Below are 19,137 nucleotides of genomic sequence, written 5' to 3'. Positions count from 1 at the left end.
CGTTAAACATCAGAAACAAGAGCATAATAAGGTACAATACACAACGTTTCAGGAATTTGTAGGGGGGGGGGAGTAGTATCGGGGAGACGAGGAACTGTGCCCAATGTCTGGCTGGGTAGGTGATGGTAAAGCGTGAAACCAGGGCCAATCTCCTCATTTAGCTGTCTAGCAGCTACACTGGTCATCAGCCATAATGCTCAGGTCTCAGCGTTCAGGAAACCAGTTTTAGTTAATTGAATTGCAAAGGTTATATAGCACTGTCTAGACCGGGAGGTATCAGAGTGCTTAACCAGAGGATCGTTGCATTAAACGGTACATCAAAAGGATTATATAGTGCTAACTAGACCCGGACTTCATCTTGCATTTGAGTTTATACAGAAGTACGTTATTTTTTACAAAACGTTCTGTTTTTGCAACGCAACGGATAAATAGCATTGCTATAGAGTGGAGAATTGCATGCAGTAGTACGTTATAAGGCAAGTTGTATCCAGTTAACCCAACAGTACCCTGGGATGAAATCAGTCCTATTGGTGCAGAAAAACAAATCCACTTGTCCTCCTGCCTGTCAAAATGCACACATACTTCCTGGTACATATCCACGTTCTATATGCAGTTTGTTCTGCAAGGGCACGTTGATCCATGCCTATGATCCACTGCTTTCATTGGAGCCTCCCTCTGTCTTGTGGGTCTCGTTTGGCTTCTAAAAGCCTTAAGTCCACTAGAGCGTTCTCTAGGATAGCTAACAGAGCCATCTTGATGTGAGCGGCGGATGGGAGGAGGACCAGGAGTCCTGACACTGGGTGAGCCAAAAGCAGAACAAAATGAGGTGGGAGCCTCGCTACTCTGAGCTGGGTCTTGATGGGCTATGCCTGGTCAGAGGACCAGTTAGAGGTAAGTGGCATAGGCACCTCTTTGTTCACTATGACCAAATCAGAACGGGCCTAGCCTCATCCAACCAATTTCTAACTGGATAGTGTCCTGTATCACATTATGCTACCAGCTAACAAACCAATTTCTCTGCTAGGGGAAGCATAAAGCTCTCTACTATTGGAAAACCAGCCACAGCAGATTGGATTAGGAGTATTCCAGTTGCGGGCATCTAGAAAGCAGCAACATGGAATTTAGTCCACATATTCAAGAGGCACTATTGCTTCGACTCCTGCATCTTAGCAAACGCTACGGTGGGGCCAGGAAATCCTAAAATATCATAGAGAATCTTAAACTTTCTGTGCATTTAAGAGTAATGATTTTCTATTCTTCCTGCTGCCTCCTGGTTGATTTCATAAGCAAAGGTTACGTGTAGTCCTACCATAATCTTCATTGGGCATCTAACTTGGAGTCCCCGACTGGGAGCTTGAAAGCAAACATGAAATTCTCTATGTATGCTATCGTAAAAACTAACTGGCTGAGTTGACTGACATTAGCCTTCATGGGTTGGGGAGCTTCTGGAATCAGAAAGGACTTTCTCACCTTTGAGTGAAAGCATACTAGGCTGTTCTCTTCCCATTCATGCTTTCACATCTTGCACATGGTTCTGCAGTGCAAGCTTAAAACTTCTCATTAAGGTTACTCTATAGATTTCCAGGAAAACACCTTAGCCCTGATTGGCTATTGCAGGGCATTGCTCCACGTAGTGACACTGATACCCTGTGACATTTCAATGAACAATTGATCCATGAAGCTTGGGAATTATTCCCCAGTTTGACTTCAACGAAGATTCCCACAACACAGAACTAGGAAAAAATAGCCATTTCCTTTTCGCCATCATGTTACGAACCCTAAATGTTTCCTTAAACCTAAGCAACTGGGCTATGAATTTAGCTTGGAGAAAATCGGAACTATTTCTCTGCTGTATGCCTTTGTTTTGTTCTTGGAGAAACAGACCGACCTCCTGCCCACTCATCTCTCATAGGATGCCCTTCGACTGCATGCCATCATATATTGTATTCACATTTTTACAACTATAGTTTACGTTGGTTACTCTAAAGTGCCAATGCCCATGGTCCCACATGCTGTCTGGAACATTAATTGTTTACCGCAGTTTCTTCTACCCGCAAAATTGTGCCCTACACCTTTCAGTCACTTACAGCAATTAGTCTAGCCAACCTCAAACAAATGACCAATAGTGGATACTGATAACATAAATGCATAGCTAACACATCAACACCTGCATGCACATACTTTCCCCTTAGCCCTGTATTAATGTGCATGATAATATTGAAGGTACCATTATCCGATAAATGTTGCTGTTTGTAGCCAGCCCAAAATGTAGTAGTCTGCCTCACTAGCACCACATATTGGGAAGCAACAGGGTAGATGATTGTCGGTATTGAGCTTTGTCAGGTTATCTGTCCAAGATGGTAGGAGATTAGATGCTGCTTATATTTCATACATCAAATCTACTTCAATGCTAATTCAAAAGATCCAGCAAGAATAAAATCAAAGGCACCCCTTTCTCATCCAGTTCACCCAGCACCTCCAATAAATGAGGTATCCGAAGCCTGGTAAATTTAAATATTTTCTGTAGGTTAGGTGTTACAGAAGCTCATGTCTGTTGTATAATAGACCTCCAATATTCCTAAACTGTAAATGTAAACTGATACTTCGTATTCCTTGTAATTCGCCATAACACTTCATATTCATAATTGATCAACAGCATTTATTGTAGGGATATCATTCAAGCATAGTATTTCAACCAGTATTGGGGGAAAGTTAACCGTCCCAACCCAATAATAATTTCTTATGCAAGGTGGAAGGTCGTGTGCACTGAGATCTGGGCCAGAGGAACTTGATGCTTAGAATGGATGAAATAACTGATCTGTGCCCATTGTGAATAGTGAACTTGGGCTGGTTATCAACCCCATGGTCCTTGCCCCCACACTATCCTGCGGCTCAAGTAGTCCATACAAGGGAACACTGTCCAGGTGTCATGTCCTTGTGAACGTCAGTGTAATTGAAGTAGACCATTGTCAAAATTTGCTACTGTAAAGATAGGATGCATTATTTTCCTCCAGCATGTTGGGATATTTTCACCAACTTTGTGTTTATGTATATAACATTGGATGCCATATTTTTCAGTTATTGGAGGGAGTTGTTAATTTGCCATCTTGGTGCCTTTTTATGGACTGGTAGGCTTGGGTCCATTGTAGGCCCCTTTGTACGCTGGATTTGTGGTTTTGCTTGGATAGATGTTTCTGGTATAATGTGGGGACTTATTTCTACCGGATTGGAATTTGAATGTTCAGGAGGGACAGGTCTTGGGTAAGCCACATACTTGGCATCCATTGCCTGACATATCTATGGAGACGGAGATGAGAAATGCTCACTGTATGTTCTAACCTTCAGGGAGATGGCAAAGATCAGGTAACTCCAGTAACGGGTGGAGAGCCTTCTACAACTCCCACTCGAGTTGCAACATCGGACTCTGCTGCCCCAGATCCACCAGCTGCAGAATTGCACACCCCATGTCCGCCCGAAGTAGACAAACATCCCGTGCATGTAAGCTACTGATTTTTTTTCTTCTTTAGCATGGTGTTTCAGCAGGGAGGTGAAGTTTCACTAAATTGCTTTGTAATGCATGGATTATGTAATCTTCCAATATGCAGAATGGGTGGCAGTTGCAGCTACTTTCAGTCTTTTATTGGTATGCCTGGATTCCACAATGTATCACTTTGGGTTAAAGGTGAAAGGTTGTAATGTCTCTGCACATTCACTTTCCTTTGTAGTAAAAATGAATCATTGTTTTGGCTTTGTGGTGGATTACTTGCAGCAACAACACTTTCAGATCATATGTAATGTCCTTTTCTTAACTGCTTTGGAATTACCCATACTTGTGCAAGAACATTGGTTCTGAGTTTTCAACCTGACTGGTGGGTCCACTTTTTAGGTAGTGAAGTGCTTCTAGCTTTGTCATCCGTTGATATATTTAAAATTGACTTTTAAAGAGACTGTCTTGCTGTGGTCATGTCGAGTTCTGGCAGTGCATATATTGTAAGTAGGTCTCCTTAATGAAGTGACTGCACAGAGGCTGCATTTTGTGAATTTCCATAGCGAATTCTCTTCTAGGGGATCCTCAATCATAAGCGCTGAATTGTCCTGCCCACATGCAGCATCCCTGAGCACTTTGCAAAATATATGTGGCAGCTTTTTTAGAGGACAAAATGTGTGAACGTTGAAAATAGGCTTTGCAGGTTAAAGGCTGGCAATGGCCAAATTTCATTGGTTTCATTTTTTTAATGGCTCAAGTTGTAATATCACAGAGCCTGAATTGAATAGAGATCAATCACACAATTTTTTAAAGGAAAAATAAAGGGCCTGCAGGGCAATGCTAGCAGATAGGCTGTACAGCTGGAGCATTAAAATTGACACTAGTTTGAATTCACCCCTTACTCCTATGTCCCATCATACACCTGAGGAGGCAGGTCTATTGTTTCTAGCTCCTAGCAATAGGATTCTCTTCCAGGGGATACTCCTCAATAGTCATAAGCAGTGAATAATCCCCGCCCATGTTCGGGGACCTCGGAGCATATATATATATATATATATATATATATATATATATATATATATATATATATATACACACAGGTGTATGTTAAGAAATTATAAGTTTGTAAACTTTAGTCTTAAATGTTCTTTATTACTACAAGTACTGCTGAATTCTTTTCTGGCTTTTTGTCCTTATTTTGGTTGGAGTTCTCACTTTGGGCTGCATAGTTACATATATGTACGTTCATACATATTTAGGTGTATAGTTTTAAAAGTTTACAAACTTTAATTTCTGAGCATAGACCTGTATATGTATGTTTTTATATACATACACATATATATGTATGTGTGTGTATGTATATGTATTTATGTGTGTGTATATATATATATATATATATATATATATATGCGCTCCGGGGTCCCCGAACGTGGGCGGGGATTATTCACTGCTTATGACTGAGTATACCCCTGGAAGAGAACTAGGATTACAGGTAAGTAACTTATCCTTCTGGAGCATAGTTGTTCTTTGGCTTTTGCTCTCAAGTGTTTCCAGATTTAAGTCTAGATGCTTTCACTATTTTTGACTTCAATTAAACTTTCCCCAGTGAGAATGCCTTCACTTTTTAACTCTTGCCATGGTAGAAAAAAAGCAGCCGGATTCCAATTACCTTTGCTTAGTGTTCCTTCCTGAAGACCACTATCCAGAAAACTACCTTTTTGTAAAAAATAAATCCGGATTAAGTCATTGTGCCACAGGATGTCATGAGGGTTCAGAAAGATTTTTCCACCTTCCTTTGCACCTTCAAAACTCAAGAGGTAGATCTAAAGAGCTCAAGAAAAGACTCCATGTACCTGATCAATGTAGAAGAGGTAACCATAGCCACATGCTTGCTGTCCAAAACGTAATAGAAGCTGTGACCAAAACAGTCTTCAATGTAGACCGTCATAGGGATGAATGCATGGCAATTAGAAGAGAAGAAAATAGAGATCTGAATCTTCCTCAGTTCTCTGGAGTGGGATGCGTTGTTGGAATTATTGGTCTCTGCTTAACCTTCACTCCATTGAAATACTAGGTCTTTCTGGGGCCTCGTAGATTTGCTATGAACTCGATAGGTAACAGACCCCACACGAACCATACAAGAAAGTCCTATGTAAACTTGTAAGTGGAGTACTCGAACCATGGGCCAAACGGTGACTTGTTCACTGTGACTAGGCTATGCGAACACAGTGAGTCTAGGGAGGGTGGGTGGGTTTCGATAGGTAATTTTAATAGGGAGGGATCTTGTTCGATGGCTTGAGCATCACTATTGTATACACAGTACTGTTACTGTGCTGATACTAATATGCTGTAATTCTGTGATGCTGACACTGTACCAATATCATATTGGAATGTTCTTATTTTGAAAATCCAATAAAATGTTTTTAAAAAAAATGTAGACAGTCATAGACTTAAATTCCTCAAAACCATCACACTAGACTTTGACCATCAATCTCCATTGCAGACAAATGCAGAAGATTGGCTCCGTCACCTTAAAAGAGGAGTGCAATACTTCGGATTCAGACCGCTCCAGGGCATACTCCTCTACACATGATGTAATGCCTGTGGTCAGTCTATCTTCCACTCCTTAGCCCTGTTGCTCCATGCTTCTCATCAGTGACACTGGCTATGCCAGCTTCACCACATTGATTTTATTCACTCCAAATACCACCTAGAACTACCCCTAAGACTCCACAGAACAAGGGTTGTACTAGATCAAGATCCCCAAAATCTAGATCTCCTTCAAAGCTTCATAGTGGAAGATTATCTAAACATAAGACTGTAGACAGCGTGGCCATTCTGTATCATTCACCATAGATTCCTCCATCAGAGATTACTCTGACAGTGTTGAGATCTACTGGTGATACTAGTCCCCGGAGAATCAAAGTCTCAAACTGTTGGTAAGTGGAGCAATCTGAACACTACCATACTGACGCCTACCACCAACACCACATTGGTGAGCTTCAAAACAATTCTTGACCGAACCATTCCAGGTCTATTGAACTCTGCCAATCAATTATTTCTGGCTCCAGCTTCTACAAATCCTGTTCCGTCTAAATTACTGAAGAAATATAAGGCACTGGTGCAAGACAGTTTAAGATTTGATCCTCCTGTTTCAGTAATCCTCCGCACCAATAAAGTCGCATGTTACCCTTTTACCCTCTGTTCCTCCAGATTAAGGACTGTAAACACAGATTCAATGGGAATGAAAATGTGAGGCACAGCAGCTGCTACTAGCATGAAGACTGCAAGTCTGATTGCCTTTCATGCCACTACAATCAATCAATGGTTCATAGAGCGTGCTACTCACCCGTGAGGGTCTCAAGGCGCGGGGGAGTAGGGGAGGGGGGGGATGACAGCGCCGGGTGGGGGGGGGGTTGGGCGGAGACTGCTCCGTGTCAGTGGAAGAGCCAGGTCTTGAGGTCCTTTCTGAACGTGAGGAGGGTTGGGGAGCGTCTTATGTTGACCGGGAACTCGTTCCTGGTTTTGGCTGCGATGTAGAAGGCTCTCCCACCAGTTCGGTTTCTGCTGATGCGGGGGACCTCTGCCAGGACGAGGTCAGCGGATAGGAGATTCCCCTCTGGTACGTGGAAACTTACTCTGTCGATGTATTTTGGTCCGATGTTGAGGGATTTGTAGGCGTGGGTGAGGAGTTTGAAAGTGGTCCTCTTCTCGGGGAGCCAGTGGAGGCTTCGTAGGTGTTGGGTCATATGTTCGTGGTGCAGTGTCCTTAGGATGAGCCTGGCTGCGGCCTTCGGGATGGTGTGGAGTTTTTGTGTAGTTTTGTTTCCGGCATTGAGGGTGTTTCCGTAGTCTAGTCTGCTGGTTGAGTGCGTGGGTGACTGTCTTTCTGCAGTTGGGGGGGATCCATTTGAAGGTCTTACAGAGGATGCGGAGGCAGTTGAAACTGGTGAAAGCGACGTCGTTTATCTGGCTGTTCATGGAGAGGTAGGAGTCTATTATGCCGCGGTACCGTGCGTGGTCTCTCGGTGGGTTGGCTCCCGAGGGCGGAGGGCCAGCAGGTGTTGTCCCAGGTGGAGGTGCAGGGTCAGAGGATGAGGACCTCTATTCTCAGAGTTGAGCTTTAGACAGCTGTCCTTCATCCAGGCTGCTTGGTGAGGGAGCGGATGAGCTGGCTGTTGGCATAGGATACGGTCTTGGAAGAGGGTGGAGTTCAGGTGTTCCTTGGTGACCTTACTCCAGTTCTGTCGTGGTGGGCTTGGGTGCGGTGGTTTTGAATGTGAATTGAATGCAGTAGTGGTCCGTCCAGAGGGGTTGGGTGGTGTGGCTGAAGTGGATGTTTTATCCTCCCGCGAAGATGGGGTCGAGGGTGTGGCCTGCTCTGTGGGTGGGAGTACTGACTAGCTGTTTCAGTCCTAGCTTGGAGAGGTTCTCTGAGTGTGGTGGATTCGGGATCCTGGCTGTTTTCGAGGTGGAAGTTCAGGTCCTCAAGCATGATGTTGTCCGTGGAGGTGATGGCGTGTGATGCGGCGAGCTTGGCAATGGTGGTTGTGGGCTGGGTGCGGGGTCTGGTGGTCCATAGATGAGGGTGCCATGTAGCATGGTCATGGGGCTGGGCTGGATCTGGAAATGGAGGTGTTCCGTGTTGGAGTGGGGGTCGCTCGTGCTGGATGTGGAGTCGTAGGGGTTCTTGTGCGTGATGGCGAGTCCTCCCGGGCGGTGTGGGCAGTCCTTTCTCTGGATCTTGTAGCCGTCCGGGATTGCTGTGGCGTTGTTGGGCCGGAGGTGGCGTTGGTCCAAGTTTCTGTGAGGACTGCGACGTCGGGCAAGTGTTGATCAGGTCCTAGATCTCTACGGCGTGTTGGTGTAGGGAGCGCACGTTAATAAGGCTGCAAGTCGGTGTTTCAGTGGTTTGTTCTGTAGGCGGCCCTTCGGCTGCTGCTGGTGTCTTGTCGATGGTAAAGAATCTTCGGCAGTGTCTGCACGAGAACTGCCCCGGGTCGTGTTGGGCAAGGATCTTGCGCAGTTGGCGTGGCCTCCTGGGTTGAGAGCGTGAAGGGTGGCTGAGTCATAGCGGTGGGGACCAGGAGAACCAGGGTTCCTGGTGCTGGTTGTGGACTGGTGCAGACTGGCATGCCTTAGGCTCACCGTGTCCGCTGCACGGTCGCGCAGTGGTTGCCATTAAGTATGGGCGGGGCAGAAGGAGAGGTGGAGGCGGGGGGGAGGGGGAGGGACGGGAGGAGAGGTGAAGGCCGGAGGAGAGGTGGAGGCGGGAGGCGGGGCGTGAAACTGACCGGGAGCCGCAGCGTGGACAACGGTGGACTGAGCAGGACACAGCAGGATAAGAAAACATGACAGTGGCAGAAGTGCTAAAGGCAGAAAAGCGCTATGAGGAATAAACAAAGGTAATACACGGCTGAGAAACTGCACAAAATTACCTGAGGCAGGTGCGAGGCTCGATCTCTGCTAGTGACGGACTGCCGGCATGCAAACAACCGGCAGAGCTGCCGGTGAGTGCTGCCTAGACCGGAGGTCAAGGCTTTACACTCTCCCCCAGCAGCAGTCGCCATTAAGTAGGGGGTGCGGGGGGGGAGAGTTGAGGCGGGAGTGGGGCTGGGTCAGGGGCCGTGGCGTGAACCTGACTGGAAGCGATGGGGACAACGGTGGACTGAGCAGGACACAGCGGGGAAAAAAGACAACACTGCAGAAGCGCTAAAGGCCGAAAAGCGCTATGAGGAATAACCAGGAAGGAAATACACGGCTCAGATAAACTATACAAAATGACCTGAAGCGGAGGTGGGCGTGAGGGTCTAACTCTGCTAGTGACGGACTGCAGGCGTGCGAACAACCAGCAGAGTTGCCGGGGAGTGTAGCCTGGACTGGAGGAGTGTGGTATTCAGTCACAAGAGCTACCAAAGGCCAGCAGACAGGACTTTCAAGTGATTATGCAAGATGGGATGATGGTGTCTAACCAGATCAGAAGTGCTGCAGCAGATGCTGCAGACCTTTCTGCTCATGGTTATTACAATGGAATTTTGCTTCACTCAACACCTGGTTGAGATCGACTGGCTTAAAACCAGAAGCCCCCTACAGAATTCTCAACCTTACATTTTCAGGTAATTCACTCCGCCATCTTGGAGACCTAATGCTTTTAGCGTACCCATTTCAAAGAAAATTCATAAGACACAAACCCTAGAACAGGAGGTAGTTCCTGTAGACTCAAATACAACAACCACAAAGGCAGCCTTATCCCAGAAGGTTCTCCAAAGATGCAGGTGGCCAACAAACATCTGCCACTGCAGGTAAGCAGCAATAAAGGCTGTAGGAAAGTGGATTCTTTTGTCTTATAAATACCCTCACTTTTTGCCTGGTGCCAATGTTTTGACTGTGGTTAACTGGGATCCTGCGAACCAGGACCCAAGTGCGCTCTCATCCAAATTCTCTGGTAAGTACTTTAAACACCCCAGAATTGGCATACTTTGGTATGATTGTAAGCCCCTAGTATGTGGTACTGAGGTACATAGGGCATTGGTGCACCAGGAGTCTCCTATGGGCTGCAGCATGTATTATGCCACCCATGGAAGCCCATGCAAACTGTTTGCAGTACTTCCATTGCAGTCTGCGTGAAATGGTGCTTGCACCTTTCACTTGGGATATAAGGTTCCCTTGTATCCTGGTTTCTGCTTTTTTAACCTATAAATCACACCGTAAGATAGGCTCTTCGGTCCAAGGGCAGTGAGCTTGGTTCTAAATGCGGGTACCCCTGCACAAGTTGAGCTACCCCTGCAAATCCCAGCCTCCATTTTCTAGGCTTTGTGTAACTGCGGGACAGCCACTGCAAGGTATATAGTGGACACAGGCAAGTTGAAATGTCTAATTACATAATGGCTTCCCCAAACCCAGTTATGTTTGGTATCCAACATGTTTGAATCATGCAACTACACAGATTCCAGTGTTACAGACCATGTACTGGGAAGCTCCTTAGAGGACCCCCTAATACCTACCTGTGTATAGAGCCTGACTGCAGCCTGCTCTGCTGCTGACCCTAGACAGAGTTCTGCCCCCTTCTGATGTGATTCACTCAGGCAGGGGAAGATGAACAAAGTATTTCCTGTGAAGGAGAGGTGACAACCTCTCCTTTAGAATAAGGTAGGGTGGGGGGTGTTTCTGAGCGCCACAAGACTGCATTGAAGCGAACAATTGGCGCCATCCTTGCATAAACCTGTTATGCCCAGTTCAGGAACCCATTGCTCCTGATCTGGTGTAAAACTACACAAAGGATAGGTGAGTGACAATCCCCTTCCCCAACTTCTTCCTAGGGAGGTGTCTCAGATCCTCCAGGTGGGCACTTGATTCTGCCATGTCGAATCTTGGCCTCTGGTAGCATCTGACTGGCTAGGACAACTGAGTAGTATCCCTGACCCCCTAAGTGGGTCACTAGCGAAGAAGTCCTTCCCCTCTTTAGGGTTTGTACGGGCTCCCCTGAGTTTGGGGCCTTAGTCTGTTCTAGAAGTTGTCTGGACGAATCTGCCTGTCTGAAGATTGTTTAAAGACTCTTCTGCTGGTGGACACTGGAACTCACTGTTCAAGCCAGGACCATGACAAGACCGCACCCGGTAGAAACAATCCTGCTGCATCTTCATTCCTGTGCTTTTCCAAAGATCTTCAACACCATGGCCTTGCATAGTCAGTCACCAAGGACTGATACTAAGGGAAGGCGTCACTTCCCTGCATCTGCAGGCACATGGACGACTGGTTTCCTGATCCTGTTGTCCCACAGTCATCGCCCAGCTCTGCAACACAGGTGGGAGTTTTAGTCTCCAGAGGCCTGACCAGTCTCCCCTGCAAGACAGGTGACTAATCTCTCTCCAGCCGACATGATCTGTTTCCTTGTGCACTGTCGTTGCCAAGGCCTTTTGACTCTCCACAAGACTTTTGAGCTCCTCGAAGCCCCAGCCTCCAGCACTCCACTGCTCCAAGAATATCCTTCCTGCATCCTCTGCATCATGGGCCTTCATCTCCGGTGTGCTGTTTAGGCTTCCTTGCGACTCCCTGTGCCTGCTGCCAGAGGGTATTCGAGGGTCCCTCTAGGGGACTCAATCGATTCCTGCTGACTCTCCTTTGTGCTGAGGGCTGGCTGTGACTTGCCCCTGCTGGGTTAGTCCCACAGACTTTGTTGGTCTGCAACCAAGCATCTTCTCCTGCGAACCATTGTTTGCATTTGCCAAGGCCTGTTGGTGGTCCTGCTGGCCACTGACCTTCCTTCACTTTTCAACCGGCATGGGACAGCTTGTGAAAGGCTCCTGGAGTCCCGCAACATTTCCTGGTCTCCACAGCTTCTGTTTCTTCTACTTCGTGCTACATCAAGAACCTTCAACCAGGGCTGGTATTTTGCTCCTGTGCCACCTGGTCACCTCCGGGTGGTTTGCACTTTGTCCCCTCATCTGGATTCTTCATCCTATTTCCACTGATCTGGTCCATGAGACACTGTAGCTTCTGTACTTCCACAATCCTCCATTGGCGTCTATGGAGATTTCCGACACATCACACCTATGCTCCCAGGCTACCTGGTTTAGGTATCTATTTTCTTCCTTGAGACAAATGGTTTCTTTAGGATGGGTCATAGAACTTTAATTTTCCAACCATGACTTAACCGGTTATGTCCTATGGACGTCTGGACGTCTGACCCAGTCTAACCACTCTGCACCTTGGAGTCTCTGGCCTAACTTTGGGTAGTGCCGTGCTTCCCTTGGGGTCCTAAAACCTTGAGTACTAGTCTAGTTTTAGTTTTCACCTCACATCCCACTATTTTAGTATTTGGTTTGACGCCCCTCCGACAACCCCTCCCCCCGTTGGGCCCTATGTGTGTAATTGATAGCTCCGGGTAGGAGATATACCAAGTTAGTGAGTAGTAATAAATCTATAGCATTTTTCTACTCCACCTGGTGTGGTTCATTCTTGTGTGAATAGCTTACTGGCGGACTATAGTAGATGCAACTGCTTTACACCTTCCTGGATAAGCCTTAGCTGCTCTCTGCAGTTGCCCCTTGAAAGCTTTGGTTTTCAGGGACCTAATCCTGATCACTAAGAGCTGCATGGACTCCGTGCACAGTGCCTCACGATAGGTGGACACTATATACCTAGCCAGCCTCCTACAAAAGCAATGTGACCTTCCTGTCCTCTTTCAGTCATGCCAGTGGGAGGGTAATTTTCATAACCTTTCCAAAGTGGCAGAACGAAACACAAATGGGTCTTAAAATGGTCTGCAAGAGATTCTCTAGAATTCACGTCTCCGTCTAATCTACCACCAAAGAAAGCTTTCAATCATCCCAACCTGCTTTGAGTGGAATTGAACACTTTACTTCAAAAGAATGCCCTGAAGGAGGGTGCCACTTCAGAAAAAGAGCCGGAGTTTAGTTTCTGCTATAAGAGGGCTTAAATAATAATTCAGTCCAATTCTCGATCTGATTAAAGTGGATGAAGAAAGATTCAGAATGTTGGCCTTGCACCAGATGTATCCGCACTTATATGATGGGGATGAGATGTGTGCAATAGATCTCAAGGACTTATATTTTCACATTCCGTTCATAGTGAAACATTGTAATTTTGTGTGGTAGAAAAACAACCCTACCATTCAAAGGTAATTTCTTCGGACTCGAGCACCTTGCACCTTTTCCAAACTGCATGGCATTGGTAGCTGCTCATCTACAAAAGTGGAAACGAAGTCTACTCTTTTCCGGAAAATTGTTGATGGACCTCTCCAGATCGAGTGATGAACCATTTCCATCTAGCAGCAAACATCTTGCAAAAGCTGGCATTGTGAATCAACATTAAAGTCCCTAATTATCCCAATAAAAAGGATTCACTACCTGGGAGTGACATTACACGTTCGTCAAAGTGTATCCTTCAAAAGACTTTTCTATCCAACAGATGTTGCTGTCATGATATCTTGTGTTGAAAAGAGCATTTTCTTCCCAAGTACTGGGATTGATGGCATCATGGAGATTTCGAACTCCAAATACCAGACTTCATATGATATCTTTACTGCACTGTCTGGAACCATCAGGCAGCTGGGTGAACAAGTTGATATCCTTAGCAACTTTCCAATCACTCTTGGTAGTGCCAAGCATCCACCCTTCTGAGAGTTCATTTTCATTAGAATTGTTCTCCGCAACCAATCGTAGCAGAAGCATCACTTCTATGATGGGGTGCTTACATGGACCAATACAGACACCAAGAATAAGGACAGAAGTCCTATCATATCAATCTGTTGGAATTCAGCGCTGTCCATTTAGCTCTGTGGTTGTATTGTCTGTCTGAACAAGAACTTGTTCTGAACCAAGGGCAGAATGATTTTAATGTCTTCTCTGAACAAGCAGGGAGGGACATGCTTTGAGGTATGTGTCTCGGAGCTTGACTATTTGGAAGTGGCTGTTGACGATATGTTAACTATTACAGCAGCATAAAATTTGAAGCAGATACCCCCGGTAGATTTAACAGGAGAATCATGACTAGATTCTCAAAGTGCTGCAAACTATCTTCAACTAATGGGGTTATCATCAAATCTTTTTGCAGACTCAAACAAAAAATGCCGAAACTTATCCTCTGGATACTACCAATCTGTAGTCCATAGGGGAATGCCCTTTTTATCAACTGGTCAGGAAAACTGCTCTGCTTTTCCTCAAATTCTACTCATCGGAACAGTGTAGGTCAAGCTATGATTCAGAGCAGGAATTGTTCTGGTAGCTACATAATGGTATTAGCAGTGGTGATTCACAGATCTTCACCTGCCGGACCACAAATGAGGCTGCTTTGCCGTCTGGATATTCTCTACAAGTTTGGTTATCAGATATACATCCCAACCTTCCACTATTGTGGTTAGTGGTTTGGTTCTTGAGTTCTTGCAATATGGCTCTTTAGATCAAGATGGACCTCTTGAAAGAGGCTAACTATTAAATGCCAAAAGGTGGCTATTCTGTATGCTTAGCAAGACCTTGCCTTTCCTTCCTTAAAGGTTCTGCCTGCAGTCTTTAGTGAAATCCCCTTCACAAACCATTGAAATCCCCTTCACAAACCATTGTCTTCAGAATAGCAGTATTGAAGGATTTCTGGTTGTCAAAGTTTTTCCTTCCATTCAGGCACTTGTATGCCATGGGAACTAAATATTGTGCTTTCAAAGTTGAAGTGTCTACCATTTGAATCTTTTATACAACGCCTATCATAGAAGACTTCATTCCTCATAACTGTTACTTCTGTGTGCAGGCCTTATGTTCAAAAGAGCATTATACAGTTTTTCACGACCGTTGCAATGAGAACCCACTTTGCCTTTCTTCCAAAGTTAGTGTCAGATTTTCACTTACATCAAACTATATCTTTGCCAACCTTGCCAAATAAGTCAAATCCAACAGAAAGAGCTTCAGTTGCTGGATGCCAAAAGGGTACCGAAATTTGTAGACAAAACTAGATCAGACAAACTGACTACCTCTTTGTGCTATGTCCCTCTTAGGACTGGTCTATCCATGTCTAAGCAATCCATTTACAGGTGGATTTTTTTCGTGGATTTTGTTACTTGTTCGTGAAGAAATCTATTCTAAAACTTAAAGCTCTTGGAGAAAGCAGTACCCAGGGGTCTGGTTAGAAACTTGCATATTTCGGATATTTGTAAAACTGATAAATGGAGGACTATACATATGTCACATTGTTTGGATTCAATAGCAGATGCCGGAGGGGGATCAGGCTTCTTTGAGAAATCTTTTTGGGTAAATATGGTAACGGTGCTGCTTCTGGTCTATTCCTGTTGTGTAATGAGCTTGCTATTCTATGCAGTGTTTACGGTTATTGATGAAGGACCATTGGAAGAGAATGAAATGCTTAACTACTCTTGCAGGGGAATAGTCATCAGTCATAACCAACCCTTACCACTCCTGGCAAACATTTCAAGCAAGTACTTCTATTCTGTGCACATGATCTTTCTCTGAAGCTCCAAAATCCTTGCGGTGTCTAAGCAGTTGTGTGCTCTCCCTTCAGGCCTGTGGACAACCTCTCTATATACTAATGATGGGCTATTTCTGGGTTTATGAAATGCCAGTGGTTTAGATACTTCCCCAGAGACTGCGTTAGTTTCACCACCTAGGCCACAAATGAAGTGCAATTTCTTTTTTAAAATTAGTTGCCGACTGTTGAAAAACGTATTAATCCTTCAACTTCTTCTGAGCAACTGGTATTCAAGGAGGTTCTTACAGGCCACTTCTAGTTGGTATAAGCTGTGCTTCGGCCTTCCAGTCAGTTTACCTTTTGCCACGCGACATAGTTTGGCACCCGGTGAGCCCGATTTTCTTATGAGGCAGCCTATGCCTGAAAGCCTGTTAGCACAGATATTGAGTAAAGTCGCTCCTTTCCGACCAATCCTCCTGATAGTCTAAATGTATTTATTTATTTATTTATTTATTTCATTTCTATAGCGCTACAGCTACCCACCAAAGGGTTTCCCGGCGCTGATGATTCAGTGCATTGAGATATTCAGATTTTTTAGATGTTGAACAGCCAGGTTTTTAAGGCCTTCCTGAATTTCAAGTGATTAGTTTCCTGCCTAAGGGTCAGTGGGAGAGTGTTCCAGAGGGAGGGTCCAAGATATGAAAAGGATCTACCGCCCATTCTCGCCAGCCTGACTTTGGGGATCACAAATTGGTTTGCTGTGGCTGAACGAAGAGTACGGGATGGACGGTAGGGATGTACAAGATTTTTGATGTATTGATGCCTCAAAGATTTTTCTTATGCCAGTTTGACCTTAAATGTGGTGTGCCTTGAGTACAGGTACACCCATGCTTTGAGAAGTGGCAGTGAAATCATGCTAGCCATCTTGGAAGACCTCAATACCTCACTGGCTAAAATGCTACATGATTGCCAAAGTTCAGCAAAATATCATTTGTGCTGATGTGAACGCCAGACTGTGGGTAGAGTCCCATATATTTGATTCCCTTCATTAAGGCTGTGCTGTACAGTGGTATTTATGGCCTTTCCACTACTGCAGCGAGTCCAGGACCTTCAGGTTATGATTCTGGTGTTTCAAGATCTAGCATGAGTCACTGCAGTGTCAGTTCTGAACTTCTTGGACCCATACACTCATCCATTCTCCTTGTCATGCACACTAGATGGCATGCATGGGCCCTGCAGTGGAATGTCTGCTTTCAGTGGGCTCCGCATCAGGTCTGCATCCCAGACTCCATCTAGAATGTAGCAGGAGGCTGCTCTGGATCTTCTGTGGTGGCAGACAAACCCCCGCTTAATCGGTGGCAGGCATTGATTCTTTCCCCATCTAGAAGTCAGTTGTGACCTTAATCACTGCGAAATGGGTTTGTCGCCTTAGAAGTCTCTGGTGATTAGTAAGCTCCACATCAACCTTTTGGAGTTTCATGGAATCTGCTTGGCCTTTGAAGCCTTCCTGCCATGCATCAAGGGAGGCTAGGACAGGTCCTCACAGACATATTTACAACAAGGGGTGGTGAGGGACAGAGTCTCTGAATTAAGCAGAATACTCTCACCCAGTCAAGAGATCAGGGCTAGGTCCAACACCGTTTTTTAGCTCACTGCACCATCCCAGTTTCAGAACCTGGCTGTATGCAAATTAGTCTGTTCCTGTCCCAGTGCATGATGGGAACAGGGCAAACCAAACTACAAAAGCCAATTCTTACACTGGGAAGGAAACAAGCTTCCGGGGACCGGATTCTGGCATTTTGGGCCGTCTTCGGCCCGGCTTGCTTGAATCCTGATGGTGCAATGAGCAAGGGACTCATGTCTGAGTATACCCTTCCACGCTTAGGGTGGACAAAAATATTTACAACAAGGGGTGGTGAGGGACAGTCTCTGAATTAAGCAGAATACTCTCACCCAGTCAAGAGATCAGGGCTAGGTCCAACACCGTTTTTTAGCTCACTGCACCATCCCAGTTTCAGAACCTGGCTGTATGCAAATTAGTCTGTTCCTGTCCCAGTGCATGATGGGAACAGGGCAAACCAAACTACAAAAACCAATTCTTACACTGGGAAGGAAACAAGCTTCCGGGGACCGGTTTCTGGCATTACAGCCGTCTTCGGCCCGGCTTGCTTGAATCCTGATGGTGCAATGAGCAAGTGACTCATGTCTGAGTATACCCTTCCACGCTTAGGGTGGACAAAAATATTTACAACAAGGGGTGGTGAGGGACAGAGTCTCTGAATTAAGCAGAATACTCTCACCCAGTCAAGAGATCAGGGCTAGGTCCAACACCGTTTTTTAGCTCACTGCACCATCCATCACCACCCCTTGTTGTAAATAAGGTCCTCACAGACAACATGACTTCCATGTGGTACACGTCAGGTAGTGTCTAGGGTCCTGTAGCAGGAGGTTCTACACCTATGGAAGTGGCTGGACCAGCATGAGTCTTTTGGTAGCCACCCACCTGCCATGGTCTCAATGCCAGAGCAGGAAAGCTGAGCAGACATCAGCTGGTGGATGAAGAGTGGCATCTTCATCCCATGGTGGCAAGGGGCATCTTTGGCCAGTTGCATATACTTGTTAGATCTGTTTCCTGCTAGTGAGAATAGTGTCGCGTTTCTGCACTCTTGAGTTTCCTTGCAAGTCACTAGGTGGCTCATTGTGACCTGAATGGGGCATATAACTTGAGGTACAAGAGGCAGTAACAGAAGTGTGTAGTGAAACTCTGAGGGTAGTATGTGACTCGAGGATTTTGGATAACCACAGTCCCTTTGAAGGTCAGAGACTGTTACCAGAGGAATGAAGGTCTTTATTTAGTTTCCCAGGACTCTGGTACAGCAGGCAGTTTAGTTGTACCTGGGTCATAAGTGCTGGGGGTCATGGGTGCTGGTTACAGAAGTCATTGGCAGTGTTCACGCCACAGGTGTGATGTATGGCAGGCTGCTACAGAGGAGGCAGTCATGCCAACATTGCTGCTTTAAGCAGTCTATGCCACTGGCAAGAGCAAAAAGAAAGAACAATTGATGACAGAATGCAGAACAATGTCATACATTCACCCCAGTACAGAGATCTGGGCCTAAATCCATCATTGTATTACTCCCCATGCCATTCCAGTTTGGATCCAGCCATATGATTATCTGTCTTGAACCATGCACCCAATGGAAACAGTCAAGCCCGAATTGCTAGGCCAGGTCCTCCATGGGCTTCGGGGTACAGGCTCTTAAGAACAGTGCAGTTTCCACAGTGGTCTCTTTACAGCGGAAGCAGAGACTAGAGCCTCTAGACCAAAAGGAGGTTCTTTGCAATTTGCAGAAGGCTGGCAGGCTCCAGGGTTTCTTGGAGGTCTTGTAGGTGTCTGGAAGGACAGCAGGGTGCAAAGGTTATCTTTAGCAGCGACAGGAGTTTTCCAGTTTCTTCTGCATCAGATCTGTTCTTGAACCGCAGTGGTCTCTTCCACCTTGTGTAGGTCAAATCTGAAGTCCTGTTCTTGGGGACCCGCATAAATACTGAATTTAGGGGAGACCAGATAGTAGCTAATGTGCTGCTTACCCATAGGGTGCATAAACCCTCTTTAAGTGCACCCCGCGTGGGGGGTGGACATATTCTTACTCCTAATAGGCTACTATCACCATCCTCAAGATGGCGGTTAGTGAAAAGTGTGGTTCACCTGAGGAGTG

The 19,137-nt window shown here is 45.8% G+C and overlaps 1 protein-coding gene across 2 annotated transcripts in view; it reads left to right on the top strand.

Moving 5' to 3' along the window:
- The window catches only part of YBX2 (Y-box binding protein 2), a 134,824-nt gene that overhangs the window by 83,983 nt on the left and 31,704 nt on the right, over positions 1-19,137 (top strand). The window contains exon 8 of one of the 2 annotated variants that reach the window (XM_078671182.1): positions 3,346-3,498. The exons of the other annotated variant lie outside the window; for it this stretch is intronic. Within the exon in view, the coding sequence (XP_078527308.1) occupies positions 3,346-3,498 (153 nt within the window). The remainder of the gene's footprint in view (positions 1-3,345; positions 3,499-19,137) is intronic. 2 annotated transcript variants of the gene reach the window in all.

This window comes from Lissotriton helveticus, chromosome 12 (genome assembly GCF_964261635.1).
Source record: "Lissotriton helveticus chromosome 12, aLisHel1.1, whole genome shotgun sequence".
NCBI lineage: Eukaryota > Metazoa > Chordata > Amphibia > Caudata > Salamandridae > Lissotriton > Lissotriton helveticus.
Note: the sequence above shows the minus strand (reverse complement) of the source record. Positions and strands in the feature narration are given on the sequence as shown.